Source organism: Channa argus, chromosome 3, assembly GCF_033026475.1.
Source record: "Channa argus isolate prfri chromosome 3, Channa argus male v1.0, whole genome shotgun sequence".
Lineage (NCBI taxonomy): Eukaryota > Metazoa > Chordata > Actinopteri > Anabantiformes > Channidae > Channa > Channa argus.
The window spans coordinates 30,833,280-30,849,758 of NC_090199.1; the positions used below are offsets into that span (position 1 = coordinate 30,833,280).

Below are 16,479 nucleotides of genomic sequence, written 5' to 3' on the forward strand. Positions count from 1 at the left end.
CCTCACATTTCCGGTGCCTACCTTACTCTGAATACTGTCCAAGTGGATTGGCTGACTAATTGTGTCCCCTGCAGGAGCTCTGCCAGACCACAGTCCTGCATCTATCTGAAGCTCAAACACACCACCTACACAAAAACAAGACATGTCTGTTATGAGCACAGCATCAACATGGTCAATGTTGACAGTATAAACAGGAGGGAAACACAAAGAAGGTGTCTACACCATAAAACGGTTTTTAAATAAACATCCAAATAGATCCAAGCATATAGGGGCTAAAGGATGTTATGTAATATTTTTTCATGAATAATGAATTTAATAACTATGGGTAATGTTTCCTATATAGTGTCAATTGTCCTTTCCTTTTACTTAGATTGAAAGATTCCGCAGGTAACTTGGGTAATTCCATCACTAAAATGTATATATTTCATGGTGCCTCATAGAAGTTTTGCACACGGATATAAAAAAGAAAAGAAAAGAAAAACACAAATGCTGCAGTCAGTTTGTGAAACCATGACCAGCTTCATGTCTTTCATTGTGAAAGTCTAGGGTTATAATGGGTTAGACTGCACCACAGCTGATCTTTGCCTAATGTCACCCACCACTCACTTCACTTGTCCCACTTTTGTTTTGAGCTAACAAATGTAGGTTTTAGCTCAGTTTCTATGCAAATCCACGTGTGTCTGATGATTGCTACAAGCTACACTGAGAGAACTCTTCTTGTTGCTGATCTCATGTACTGACTTGTCATTAGGCCTATTGTAGATTTGTTGTTTTTTTCAAATGAGCACTGCAGACAGATGGGAATTCAGTTTTGTGTTATTAGAGATTAGAGGTCAGAAAGAAGATCAGCCACTGGAACCATCGCCTCTACGCTCTAACCATCTCAATTGAAAGTCCTGATCTTGAGGGCAGTACAGTGAGTTCTGGAAGATAGTTGCCATCTGTGCATACCTCTTTAGCAGTGAAGAAGTGTGATTGATAAAACCTTTTTGCTTGAATGTTACCGTGTTCCACAGACACATGGGGACAGTTGAAAATACACAATTATTAGTATTTACCTTTTAAAATGTAGTAGCAATTTTTCTTCTAGAGTCCTTTAAACCAAAAGGGATTCTGATCTGCAATCTTTAACATGTTTAAATGAATACTTGCATAACATTTGTATCTCTTGTTTGACAAATATTTATTGCAACTCTTAAACCTAATTGTTATTACTTTTAAAAGTTCATCAAAAACATTATTTTATTTTAAACAAGTAGTGACTACATTTCTTCACCACAGCTGACATTTCAGATTGCAGGATTTACAGGGTGTTAAAAAGTATTTGAAAGTCTCAAAGATTGTTTTATCTTTGAGACTGTAGCTGATTTAAACTTGGACCTTAGCTGCGTAAACTGTTCAACACAGCAGGGCTAGAACTACAGCACAAGAGGCTGTTCGTCATGCATTTCATTTGGGAGTGGAATGGTTGCTTAATTATTTACTGCTCGGACCCCCAGGTTCACCTTTACAGTAGGAGTAAGGTTCAACTCCCAGTGTGCTTACAGTCCACGCTCAGACTGCAGTGAGTAAGACTGAAGCTCCAAGGCCGGTCAGTAAAGCCAGTGCTTAACGGAGGAGCACACAGTCACTGCTACAGTCACTCAGGTGAGCTTCACCTTTACTTGTCTTTGAGTTGACTGTAGTGTTTTGTCCTCGACTTTCTCGTGCTCAGCTAATCAGTGTAGTGTTTCTGTTCATGGCAACAGAGCCGACTGTTAGCTACAGCAGATGAAGGCAGGTAAACAGCTACAGCTAGTGTAGCTAATAGCAAACAAACTGCATTTTATGATTGTTAACTCATTATGGGGTCTTTGCAAACATGTTACTCTTACATCCAGAATGCTGTAATAAAAAAATAAAAAACATTTCAAGTTGTTTAGTACAACACTGACATTTGTCAGACCATGCACACTGTAAGCTGAACTGTATGCAGCCTGAGCCCGGGGGGGAAAAAAAAAAATCTGTAATACACAGACATCGCTGTACACATAGGAAAACCTCACAGCAAGACAGGAGCAAAACTCCCCAGTAAAGCCAGAGCCAATAGTAAGACTTTCCAGCAGTTTTTGCAAAAAAGTTGTTTTCTTAAGTTACAAGTTGTGTTTTAAGTGAATACATTTGCACATTATTTTACATGTACACGACTATTAATTACAGATTTATGTACAGACACACAAATCCGAGTCCAACACACAAACAGAAATAGAACCTTTGGATTAATGCTTATTAACACAACCTGAAAATTATGATTATTTCTACAATAATGTCTGATCAAAAGGAAAAATGAACAATACACAAGTTTAAAACTGTGTGTTGGGAAAAGAAACACAACCAGTCGTGTTGACCTCATCTTACCGGTGGACGCTGGCTCCCGGAGTCTGTCGCCGGTATTAATCTGCACCCTCGGTCGGCTGCTGTTCATGGCGCTTTCTCGTAGCCTCCTCTCAGCGTTTCCACGCGCCATTTTTAGCTCCAGCAGATGCAGCTTCCTCTTCAGGGCTTTGTTCTCTCTCTGGCACTGAGACATTTGTAAACTCACTACGGCATAGTCGTCGTCCACCAGCTTACAGATCTCCGCCACTGCAGCATTAGCCAGAACCTCCATGATGGAGGCCAGCTGGGTCTGGAAGGCCAGGCGGTTAGACATGTCGATAACTTGCTGGCTGCTCCGTCGGTGGAAATACAATTAAACTCCTCTTGCAGGGAGTGTTTGTTCACACCATTACTGCAAGCAGGAAAAATAAACGTCTTGAGAGGTTCAGCAGATAAAGATGGTTAAGCTAACGTAGCTCTTCTTCTGTTCACAAGGTCCGCTGGAAAATATATGTCGTCATATCCGGTTTTTTTAACTACTACTACTTCTTCTTCTTCCTCTTCTACTACTCCTACTACTTCTTCTTCTTCTTCTTCTTCTTCTTCTTCTTCTTCTTCTTCTTCTTCTTCTTTCTAATGTCTGCATTATGGAACTATGGACATGTATACACCGAATTTTATTATATCTTATAAATGCACTTATACAGTAGACAGTATACAGCAGACATGCTGTAACAAAGACAAACTAAGAGAAGGAGAAAGACAGAGGTCAGACACAATGCAGTCAAGCATGAGTCAATAGTATAAAGTTAAAATATCACCTTCAGACAGATATTTCATACATTTTGTAGTTTTGCGCTCTTAGACTCTGATAAAGATAATATGTCTAATCTTAGCATAATATATATTTATAGGATGTTTCTTATAGTCAGATAGTTTTCCAAGTCGTTCCAGTAATTCTTACCCAGTAAACAAACTATAATTCTAAGGTTCTATAATTAATTTCTGCATTATAAAACTTCTATCCTTACACTGGTAACATTTGTGCACATTATTAAATGTGACCTTTTTCACTTTATTTAAAGGGAAAAACTGATCTTTTTTAGCAGTTTTTACAACGTTTTCAAGATTACAACTAACTGGCATCTCTAGAGCTTCATTGTAACTCATCATGTAATTAAAACTGGAACTATATCTCCATATGGTTCTCTGCCACTTCCTTCCTCTCAACATCATATTTTGAGCCATAAAGCATTACATGTTCTAAATTGTCCTCTTGTGTACAAAGTTCACATCATCCTTTATGTTTTTTATCATTAAAAAGTACATACTTTACCATATCAGCTACCATTTTATGGTAGAGTTGCTGGTAGAACGCCCATGATTGTTAGCAGTTGATGGCTTTGGCCTGGATGGTGGAGATGGTAGGCTGAGCCCTCTAGACCAATTCCAACTTCCCAGGAAGTTTAGTGGAATAGAATGACGCTCCCCAAATCCTTGGCCACCTGAGGGGCCACTAAAACTCTTACTGGTGTGTGCATTCTTTTACTTCATCAAAAAACTTCTCCAGTTCTGCAACTTTAAAGAATTACATCATATGACATTTTAATTGAATAATAGGATGCAATATATTACACTAGTGAGCTCTTAAGTAAGAAAAAACATCAATAATAAAAGATAAGAATAAATGAATTATTTATTCTTTTCTATTATTTCCAATAATAGAAATGGGAAAATACATCAAAGTCTGTGCTCACCTGTTCCACCTGCACCACCTGCTGCAGAAAATACTGACAGGATGTTTAAAAGCTGCAGCTTATTGCCTGGGACATGAAGGGAGAACAGAGATCAGATTAAAGGACACGACAGGAGGAAAACAAAGTCTGGCTAAAAAGGCCAAGAAACCTGACAGTATTGTACTTAGAAACAGGTTGAACAGCTAAGAAGGCCAATCTCTTTGCTTTTTGTTGCTTCCTTGGCGCTTTCAACCATATGGACAGAGACATGCCTCAAACCAAACTTTTTAAAATTAAATAAAAAAGTTACACTAAAGATTCATTCTTAGAGGTAACATATAAAATCAGGATGTTTTGTTCATGAATGTATATAATTTGTTACTACATTTCCGCACTAGAATTTACAGATCCAGTCTAGAAAAACTGGAGCAAAATGAGAAATTTATTTTTACTACCCCTTCCTCAAGTAAAATAAAAATAAAACATGACACATTTGTCATGATGTAAAATATAATTTAAAGGTAAATTAAAAGTTTGAACTGTTCCAGTTCTCTGATCTTTTGGAAGATCTTCTGTGCTCCCTTATCGGTGACGGGATCTGGTAATCGTAAGAGTGGTAGTGGTGGTAGTCGACTTTCTTCAAATTTGCCACAAGAGTCAAATTGGACCCAGGGACGAACTGATTAGATTTTTGTGCTCAGAATATAGAGGTCAAGGTCATTGTGACCTCACAGCTATCTCATTCTTGGAATTTCACAGGATTGTGTTAAGGAAATTTCTTAAAATGTGCCACAAGTATAATCATGGACTCCAGGATGAAATGTTTAGACTTCAGTGGTCAAAAGTCAAAGGTCAGAGTTACTGTGATCTCATGTCTTTCTTATTCATCTATCCTCCTCTTGTGAACGCAATATCTCAATAATGCAGTTATCCTTGAAAATATTTCTTTAAATGTGGCACAGCTGTCCCTTTCAACTCAAGGGTAAAAGATTTTGGTTGTTATGATCTCTTAACCATCCCATTCTTGTAAATGTAATATCACACCTTAGTAGATTTCCTTCATACCGGGCACGTGTCAAAAAATGAAATTATTAAATTGGGGTAGTCGGAGGTCAAAGTCACTCTGACCTTACATCAACCATATTCTCATCAACACTAAATCTCAGAAACACTTGTTTTCAGCCGTGTTTACTTGATGTAGTTCTCTTTTTCTGTAGAAATCTGTTGCTTGGGAGGCTTTCTGAAGAGCATCTTACATGCGTAGTCGTAAATAATGGACATACTGTAAAGCTAAAAAATATGCTTTAAACCACATCTTTGTGTGTAAAGCGTGAGTGACAGGCGAGCCAACATGCAGGCAGTGTAGGCAGCACGACTGATGAAAAAAGGAGCACATTGGAATGTAACTGACACGCTTTTGGTGTAGACAGCATAAATGTTTAGTCTGAAGAAAATGAAACGAGTGATGAAAACAAATCCAACTGCACTTTGATTTGTGGTATTTATGTTGTCTTTTTCATTTATTAACGTATAAAAACATCAGGCCACTATGTTCTCATCTCACAGCATCAGATTTTGGCGCTTCCAAAGGCGTCAAATATTGCCGCTCTTTACCTTTGGTGTTTCACAATGACGCTACATGTAGCCTTTGGTGTCACTGTTGGACGCCGTAGGAACTATTGCGACTGCTTGTCAGACCTTTCGCAATGACATGCTCTATTACAACTGTGGAAACATCAAGGTTTAGTTGACTGTATGCACAATTAGGATACGGTTTGGCACAAAAAAACCAAGGTGAGGTTACGAGATAAAATACATAAAATCTTAACATTAAACACCTACAAACAGTGAAAATATTACAAGTGGAGTTTCCATTGTACGTCACTGTGTGTCTATTACCAACCTTTAGCATTAACATGTAACAAGAAAAGACTGTAAGACAACTTTCTACCATGTTTTTTTTTAATCTGAATAGCTGAAAAAACAAAGGACTCTAGTTAATAGAGACGTTTATATGTATCATCACAGCACAGCCAAGTTCACTGCAAATCTTTTACATGTTTAATGATACCCATAATTTTTTTAAATACTGGAACAAGTCATGGAAGAATATTAAAAGGCAAATTATTTGTTTGAGCTGTGGAACATACAGCTACTGTCAATGACATCCAAACAGCAACACATACAAACATAACTCTGATATATATTTTTACTTTACATCTTTTTTTACAGTCCTTGTTCTTTCATGTTTCACTGTAAAAAAAAAGAATGATTAACATGAAACAGACATAAACATCATCGATCTGGGAACAGCTGAGGAAGGTTGCAGATCTCTATACAAACAATTTTATAGTATGGTTTCTCAGTACAGTAGTGGAAATGGAATAAACCTTCCATGTCTGTAGACATTCTCATTCATCCAGGTCATGGTCATCCCAATGGTGCTACTTAGTGGCAACTATACTTGATTGACCTTTTTAAAGTTTTTCGCCTCTTATGCACAGGGCTTCTGAAGTTCTGACTGGCTGGCCTACAGCATCACTTAATACCTGTGCAGTCTTCGTATCCCTCCACAGGCAGTTTAACAGCTTAGCGACCTTAGCGACACACATATTGGTTGGATTGGACAAAATTCAACCCTCAAGGTGATGTCACAGAATCTAAACACCTGGGTCTTTCAACCAATCAGTTAGAAACATAAGAGGCCTTCCTCAAGCAAGTGAAGTAGCACTTTTGAGGAATATTTTGACATTACATTACAGCTTCCCCTCTATTCTGTTGAAATAAGGAGTAAATACATACGTTTACTGGCAGTTAGCGTGACAAATACTCATGCACACAATCATAAGTGAGAAGATGTTGGCCTCAAGAAAATGCCAACATTGAGAATTGGGAGGCAGGCTGCTCATTTCTGATGTTATATGCGTGTAAGTAACTATGTGTGAAAAATACATGGTGGAAACTTCCTCAGCCCTTCCTCTATGTTTTGGAATAGTTGTAATTTTTAAAGTGCTTTAAAGGATAATTTCTGAGCATACACAACAGAGACAGATCAGGATTTAGTTAGCCCAGCTTAGCCCGAACACTAGAAGCAGTCAGAACGACAAGTTTGCCAGCTACTGTAACTCCATCAAAGAACAACTCCCAGCAAGTCTAAAGCTGTCTGAATTCATTGACAGTAAAGGCCTTAAGAGCGGCTGAACTGACAAGACAATCTAAACCTTCTGTGATTCAAATCCAAACTTGATGTTTTCAAAAACAACTTGGTCAGTTGTGGTGTTTCTGCAGGTGCAGCTAAAAGATACTTGATTTAATTTCCTTCCTTCAATCCTTGTAGACCTTGTAGTTTAGTCTCATCCAAGGATGTAACTAATGAGTGTCCACATTATTCTTTATCTTGACCAGTGTTTTTATGTTTAGTTGACTGTTGATTGATTGGTCTACAAAATGTCATAAAAATATGAGAAAAAAGTCCATCATAATTTGACAGAACTACAAATTACGTGATTGTCTTATTCTTTCTGGCCAAATTTCACAATCCAAAATATATTTACTTCAATATTGTACACGACAGAGAGAGGCACCTTGAATCATAAGTGAAGGTAGACATTGAGAATGTGCAGCAGCTGTGGTTGTAAATTATAAAAAATTGTTTCTAATCATTTTCCATAACTGAATCAATTAGTTTACTAGTTAGCAGTATAGCAGTCTCTGTACTGATGTGCTATTGGGTTTTGTATGTGTGTGTATTTGTTTAGTGCCGTTCTGTCATTGTTGTTAGGGATGGCCTCTAAGAGTCTGTTCCAATCTGGATTCAGTTCGAATTCTGCAGTGAAACAAATCCCTTAAACCTTTTGGTGACTTTGAGTGAGCCTCACAAAACATGGTGGAGCAGCTGAAATGCTCTGGCTACTCTTCACTAAATCAACAAAACAAAACTGTTCATCATGTAACTTAAGACCAACAGGATCATGCAGATCAAACATCAGTGGTCTTTTCATTTAATGTTCACTGAATTAAAAATTTGAATTCATATTATTTTCACTATCTTGCAACAAAGCCTTCCACAAAGCAAACAGCAGCAAAGGGCACGATTTAATCATAAAAATAAATGTTTCCATTTATTGTTTAGGATTACGATTTAAAAGGATTTGGATTCCATAGGCAGATTCAGAACTGGAGTCAGATTTGATCACATTTAATCAATCCCCATAACTGGTCGTCGTGCACGTGCATATGGAAATTAGTAGACTAACTGAATACTAACTAAATGACAACGCAAATGGTACCAAATCGCAGTACAAAGTACAAAAACGGGAGTTTTAGCAACACAGGGTGCTGTCACTGTTTATCTCACAAACAGCTTCCTGCTCCAACAATCATATGTTCTTCTTCATCTTTACTACATATGTCAATGACATAATACACAACAAGCTTTGGAGTTGCTGGAATGTGTAATTGATTTACTTTTAAATAAACTGGGCTAACTGGGCCAAGAATTTCCCACTGCTTTTCATCAAAACAAAATAAATACTTTAATCACAACCTCACTGAAAGTATCTTGGACATCTATGCGAAGTGCAGTCCCAAAACCAACACCAGCAGCTCAAAGTGTTCGGAAACAATAGTTGGGTAAGACAAGTCTATATTTCTGTTGATAACAGATACTAAACATCTGCTCAATTTTAAATTTGTTGTAACGTTCACCAGAATGGGATTGTGGTCATCCTGTTTGACCAGCTGGTTACATGACACTGTGCCTTCATCATATTCCAACATAAACCTGTGTGTCTATGTAAACCAGACAAGTCCATTTCATGACAAAAGGATGGGTGTTTACCTTCTGAGGCACTCTTATATGGTCGACTCTGATCCTCTCAGTTTACATTGAGAAAATACACCTTCAAAGAGAATTCACATGTTACCGCTACAGGCTAGGATATCAAATCTACATGTCATGATATCACAGGACACAGCCTTCTCATTTGTTCGTGCTTACATAAGAGAAATCAATCCCCAATCATTCACTCTCTGAGAGTCTAAGTATGATCAGTCCAAGGTACAATTCGCCTCATCCAGCAGTGAGTCTACAGACCACACTGGGACTGCTGCCGGTGTCTGCGAACACTACACATCTGGCTGAAGGACTGTCCACAGCGTGAGCAGCTGTAGGGCTTCTCCTGTGTGTGAACTGTGCGGTGTCTCTTCAGGTGGCTGGACGAGATGAAACTCTTTCCACACAGTGTGCATCTGTAACGCCTCTCTCCGGTGTGGATGAGGAGGTGAACCCGAAGGTTGTTGGGCTGGGCAAAGCCCTTTCCACAGTGGGGGCAGGTGTAAGGTCTCTCCCCTGTGTGCACACGTTGGTGCAACTCCAGGGCAGCTGAGCTAGGGAAGACACGGCCACACACAGCACACACCACAGGGTCCTTAGCAACAGCAGCAGCAGTGCTGCTCCTGTAAGGCCGCCTCTGGCTGGTTGTGATGGCAGAAGGAGCTGGAGCAGGAACAGGGGGAGGAGGCGGTGGAGGTGGTGCAGCTACAACAGCAGCAGCTGCAGCAGCAGCAGCCATGTCAAAGGAGGCAGCAAAAGCCGCCATTTCATGAGCTCCACCTGTGAAGAGCATAGTTGGAGGGCCATCTAAACTGTCTGCTCCACCCTGTGAGGGGAAAGCGGCAGAGGGGTGCCCAGGTTCTGTGTTGCCCAAACCCAGCTGTGCTACTGCATATGCTGCACCAAGATGGCTGACCCTCTCCTGCATCCAGGCCAGGTCTAGGCCTAGACTGTTGAGACGGTCGGGGCTGGGCTCATCTGAGGCTACAGGGGCTGAAAGCTGAGAAGGATGAAGTTCCTCTTCTGTGGTGTCGTCTGTCTGGATCTCTGGCTTCAGACTGCCTTCTGTTAGGCTTCCTCCAAGATCCCTGCGAACAGCCTCGGTGGATGGGACACCCCCACTGCTGACTGCCAAACTGTTGCCTAGAGGTTTGGTGGCTTTACGTTTTGTTCGAGGTCTGCAGGTCAGGTCCATTGTGGTATCAATGAGGGAGGAGGAAGTCTGGGTGGAGGAGATGATATTGGTGATACTAGAGTCAAGAACTGTCTCACCAGGTGGGGTCTCCTCACTGGGCTCCAGGGCTGAGTAAGAACAGACAGCCATAGATAAACAAGGTGAGTGGTCTGCACTTTTTCTAGCACTTTTCTACCTTAACAATACTCATGTTGCTTCACATTCACCCATCCACCCACACACACTCTCACACACAGATGAGGCAGGCAAACATGCAAGGTGCTCTTTGAGAAGACTTCAACATATGGAAAGGAGGATCGAACCACCAAACCTGAGGTTAATGAACAACCTCTCTACCACCTGGTTCACAGCCGCCTTGCAATCATTAGTACATTTGAGGTGCTAATCTTTCCTTTCAGTAATTCCACTGAAAATGTCTAGTTATTGTGAGTTTAATGAATGTGCATTTACGTTTGTTTCTTAAAATAAAAAAAATATATCAAAAGATTCCCCAGAATGCACATTCAAGACACCCTTGATAAAAAAAATATATATAGTTGTGAAACACAATGATGGTTAATAAATGATTTATTCCCTTTTACTGTTATACTTAATAATGTCTTAATAATGATTAAGGTGCAAAACAAGGGCAGCTGCAGCTTTCAGTCAAATAAATTCTTCAGATTCTTCAAATGGAAAACTCCAGTTTCATGAGTATGTGGACAACTTAAGTATTATTCACTATTTGTTTAACCTCTGAAGATCCTGTCTCAATACTCTATAAGGTAGATCATTGGATAGCGAAGGGGATATCAACCACACATGATGAAGCAGCACTGCACCTGCTGTTCATCTCCCTGTTCAGCTCAGGGATGGGAAAATGCAGATCTTTGATTCATATATGCTACATCCTATAACAGGCTGGGTTGTACTTCCAGCTTCACGTATTGATGAGGATAGACTTATATGTCCTATTTGTAAGAGATGACTGCCAGAAGAGGATGTGGAAAATAAGGATGCTAAACAGGTATCGTCCAGATTTATACTCGTGCGTACGCAAGTGTGAGCATTTATTCTTTGAGCATTTATTATTTTATACTACACCGATAGTTGGTGGTGGGGTTCCTGTGCCCCCACATTGAGTTTATTCACCACTGTGGTGAGTTTTTTTGGTGTTCTACAAACTACAGACTACTGAAACTGAATTGATAATGTTGAGTTGGAGCTAACAGATACTTTTACTGAAATTACTGCAAGGCAGGAAAAGGCGCACACGTCAGTGGAGATAGAGGCAGAAGGACCAAGTGGACCAATGACAGTTGTTGTGGTCCAAGTTACTGTGATATCTAAGTACATTTCTGGGGAGGTGCACATCAGGTTCTAGCATAGGGGTCTCTGTAGGGTCTAGGGCTATGCAGACACTACTGCATAAATTTAAAACACGTGTATAAATCAAGCGTTAAACAGGGTAATCAATACAGGAATGCTCCAAAAGGCTGTCATCCTCGCTTCATTGACGCTGTGAATTAGATCGGTCTACAAGAGATCAATCAGCCAGCCAAAGAATAAGAAGAAGCCAATCAAAGAAGAGCCCAGGGCTCATGGGGTAAAAGCACTTCTCGCCTTAATTTTGCAAGCACAGAGAGAAAAGGGCATCTGGGTGAATAACACTTGATTCTTGAAAATTTAAGTGACAAATTGAAGTCCGGGTGACATGAATCAACCCTCGAATAACCAAACCTGGATGACTGAAAATCTTCACTGACATTAAAACATCAGGTTCAGTCGCAGCTTTGGAAACAGTGATGCCACACCTGTCTCTGTCCACTGTGGCAAGTAAGCAAAGAGAGCAAGATTACTGAAATAGGGACCAGGAAATATTAAAAAGTGACCTGCTATTGTGTTTTACAGTGTGGATCTTTTCTCCTGATTAGTTTGTCAATAACTCTTTTAGGATGGACGCACTCTGTCTTAAGGGGATAAACAATTAGTGAAGGATGTAGCACCAACAGTGAAGTATAATAATTCAACTTAAAAAACAAGTTAAATAATTTCAGAATTTAATTTCAGTGAACACAGCTCAGCTGGCTTGAGGCTAAGTATTTAACCCAAGTTTAGCTATGTGATTTTTATGTCAGAAGGGTGATGACTTTAAGTTGAAGCAGCTAGAAATGATTCAGACATTGTCTAGCTGATTTTTATATCCTTCTTTGTGTTCAAGCTGGAGTAAACCCTGAAACCATATGACCAACCGACCAAACAGGGACTTAATAATGTACAAAGCCAAACTCACCAGTGGACAGACCACACTCTGCCCTGATGTTCACCTCCACCTTAAGGTCCAGGTTGCAGTCATCTTGCTCCACTTTCTCCTGTTTCACCAATGGCAACACCTTGGTTTCCTCCTGTTGTGATACACAGAAAAAAAGATGAAGCAATTTGATGCATTCATTCCGCTTCTTTCATCCTCTAATGCATTTCTACACATGAGACAAAACTTTGAAAATCTTTTGATTTGGATGATTTTTCCACTTGTGCATGTCTTCATGTGATTGGAGAGATGTAGATGTTTACTGAAACTTGGCATATTTTCTTTTTCTTCTGCTTGAGCTATATGCTACATGTTTAAGCTCTATCGAATCTCAAACCCTTCAGAGTAGCGTATCACTACAATAGAACACTTTGCTCCCAGAGTGTAGGTTGACTTGTGTGTCCCAGAGTTTCCAAAAGTAGAATGGGAGTTCATGTGGAACCAGCTCTCAGATCAGATCTGAGAGGAAGGGATCCTCTTCACTTTTAAGACCAGCCTTAAATCTTTCTGTATTCGTTATGCTGCTATTGATTTAGACAGCTTGGGTACTTACCTTGATACACTGAGCTCCTTTTCTCTTTTGCCCTTCTCTATAATTCAGTCAATAAGGTTTTTATTTATTATATCCCCACATATTATTATAATTATCTTTTTATTTCAAACAGTAAACCACAGCAAGGCCCCCACAAACCTTCGGTCATGAAGTTAATATCAAATCACTTGACTTCGCTTTTGTGCACATGCTCTCTTCGATATGTTGATGTGGTTTCAGTGGTTATGGCAATTTGAGTCAATGCTCCACCACAGGGGTTAACATTTCTAGGTCATCTTTGAGTGTGCATCATCTTGGCTGACTTCATTTCTGTGCTCAGAAAAGCAGAAGGGATGGCTGACAAACAGCTAAATTCTAATGTAGCTGTGAAGTGCTATCAAGACTCAGCAGGTCATATTTTATAATATTCTGATGAATTATTTTACCTTTGAAATGTGATGGAAGGGTTTGCCTTCAGAGACAGCAGAAAGCAGCGGCACCAGAGGCTGATGGTCATCAGGTTCTGAAAAATAACACCAGACATAGCACAAGTTTTGTCCAGAGGTGTTCCTGTCCCTTTAACACGTGGTGTTGTGGCTAACACTGACATCCTTATATTTTTAGCTATTTCTTCAAAATGATTTCTAGCTCCTAGTGCATCAAAGCTTCAGAAATTCATATTAGTGCGAACTGACTTGCAAACATAAAAGTAAAGAGTGCAACTCACTGCACAGGTCACAGTCTAACTCAGCTCACATATGCTTTATTGATATGTGAGCATTGCTTTAGTCCCACAGCTGTTAGACTATGGGTATTGTGTGTTTAATGACATGTGTTATCCAATATTAAAACCATCGGCTCATCCAAGATCTAAAAGTATCTATGGCTGGGCAACATGGAAAAAGGTCTCATGATGTTCGTTTTTGGCATATTGATCAATATCAATAATTATCAAGATACAGTTGCAGACATTATCATTTACTTAAAGATGCTGACAAACATTTTGTAATCATGGGAGTTTATGCTGGTGGTGTTTAGGTTGGTGGAAAATTTTTATGTGTTTGTTGATTGTTGGCTCACGTTTGTGACCTAACTGATTTGCAGATTTTATCATGATATGACTTCTCTTCATGGAGAGAAATTATTGACAGTATATGATAGTCAATGCCGCATGGCTCAGCCCTACAGTGCCACCCTCTCATGAGACACCAATCAAAAAGGCTTCTGTTACAATGATAATACATCCTTTTCTCTCTTTTTTGCTCTTTCCTGTAGGAGTGGGATGCTCGGCTTGACCATCAGACAGAGGTGCATTAAATGACAAGTGTGCAGGAGGACATCAATGTGTCCCGCCTGCCTTCAGACGCTTCAGCTATGAGTTACATGTCTCCTGATCAGTGCCGCTGGCAGCAGGCCTTCTGTTCTGACACCTGCGCCTCTTTACCTTCGGGTGGCCTGAAGTGAACGGCGGTGATCTCCTCGCGCTGACTCCGTCTCCTCATCTTCCTCTCGTAGCTCCTTATCTTCACATCCATGTCTCGGAGCTTCTGCCTAAGGACATCGTTCTCCTTCTCGCCTTTCTCTCGCTCCTGCTCCATCTGGGAGCGCAGCGCCGCGTAACCATCGTCCACCAGTTTGCAGATCTCCGCCACCGCAGAATTGGCCAGGATCTCTATGATCGAGGCGATCTGTGCTTGAAAGCCGACACAGTCCGCCATCATCGCCAGGTCTGTCTGTCTGTTCTTGCACGGACAGATGTGATGTGCGCGGCGCACGGCTGCTGCGGCTTCTGCACTGCTCGTGCGTCAATAGATCCACACACCGATGTTTGTGTGAACCCGATTCGCGCAATCTAATCTCCTCTGTCTGTCTGTGGCTTTTTCAATGTGCTGATCAACAATGTTATGGCACTGTGAGGTGCGAGAGTCGCCTCCTGATGACGTCAGTTTGTTGTTCAGCACCCCTTAACAGTCAGCTGAGTCCAAATCGGTTATCTGTACTGCAATCAAGTTTCCAGTGAAACGTTTCCACAAAGGAAAACTTCATTTTTACTCTGCGTGGAATTAAAACTAACGTTGCCACTACAGATAAGCTGCTGCTGCTAAAATTAAATACAAATAAAATTCAAACTGTACAAACTCTTATCAAAGTCAGATACAACATTAACAATTCCAACAACAAACTGGGAAAACCGTTTCACTTTCTACCCCAACCCTGACCGGACAGAAATATGGGAAATTATATTTTCTCCGATTAGCAAAACAGATTTAGAGATGATAAGATAATTTACAGAACTCATGTTACTCACCGATCAGGCAGAACATCAGGACCATTTCTGCAATTTAATACAATCCATTACATTGGCTCTGCCATGAATTCTACTTTTTGGAGGTTATAATGTCTCAGTTATTGGGGGGAAACTGTCAGAAAGGAAGTTAATTCTGACCAGCAAGTAATTTTGAATAATGAAACTACATTCATTTCAGAGCAATTTGATCATTTTTGTTAGGTCCTACTTTGTGGCTATGTTGCCCATAACAAGTGCCATACATTTTAGTTATTCCTGCACTGAAGTGCACACATTTCCCTGCTTATGTCTGGGTGTTTCAAGGTGAACAAGTTTCTTATTTATTAAGTTATTTCCTTGTTTATGACTGACGGTGGGTAAATGTTTAGAATGATGTATATTATTGACACTTCTTAGTATGCACTGATTTATTTTGGGTTTCCTTCTAAATGAATATTAACAGCAAATCATGTGTTCAATTTACATTGACCTGGTCTAAAATACTTAACAAACAAAGACATGTGCCATAGATGCCTACTTTAACTCAGTATTGTTCAAAAGGGGGTCCCCTGAGTAGCAAGAATGAAAGTTTCTGCAACATCTTTTCAAGACGTCTTGTGAACATTTCATTCAGCATGTCTTGGAAATGTTGCATTGAGACATTACATTCACATTTAGTTTTTGTGAGAGTGTTTTTGTCCAACATGATTTACAAGTCAAGTCACACACACAAGAAGCAACTTAACTGAATACTGATATTTTGACTTTTGGATTGAAGAAGGTGGAGCCACTTATCCTACAAAAGATAAACATCCTGCTCTATCAAGCAAAGCGGAAGAAATCAGTCTTTTTAGATGTGCAGATATTCAACTTTTTTTTGGATGTCTATCCACAACAAGTCATGGACACACATAATTGTTTGGAGACTGTTCTGGATGTCTACTGACCTCCAGAAATGGTCCTGAACAAGATGTCAGTGGCCTTGCAATTTAAGTCCCATTTAAATGTTCAGATATTCAAATTGCTTTAAAAGCTGGAGTCCATTTTAGATGTTGACTGACCATCAACATGGATCCAAAATAGATGTTCAGATTCCTAAATCTGAAATGGAAATCTGCAGACATCAGATTTTGTCCTGTGTAGATGTTTAAATAATAATTTTAGAACATTTGTACATGTCCAAGACGTGTCTAAATTCAATATTTACAAGATGCCTAAAAAGACATCACAGAAATCTTCATTTGGAACCT

The 16,479-nt window shown here is 39.8% G+C and overlaps 1 protein-coding gene across 1 annotated transcript in view; it reads right to left on the reverse strand.

Annotated features, from left to right (window-relative positions):
• The window catches only part of LOC137123255 (zinc finger protein 236-like), a 54,443-nt gene that overhangs the window by 19,102 nt on the left and 18,862 nt on the right, over positions 1-16,479 (reverse strand). The window contains exons 10-16 of the mRNA XM_067496706.1: positions 14,387-14,739; positions 13,389-13,465; positions 12,393-12,504; positions 9,183-10,227; positions 2,935-2,988; positions 2,398-2,729; positions 22-125 (exon numbers count right to left, since the gene is read on the reverse strand). Of these exons, the coding sequence (XP_067352807.1) occupies positions 22-125; positions 2,398-2,729; positions 2,935-2,988; positions 9,183-10,227; positions 12,393-12,504; positions 13,389-13,465; positions 14,387-14,739 (2,077 nt within the window). The remainder of the gene's footprint in view (positions 1-21; positions 126-2,397; positions 2,730-2,934; positions 2,989-9,182; positions 10,228-12,392; positions 12,505-13,388; positions 13,466-14,386; positions 14,740-16,479) is intronic.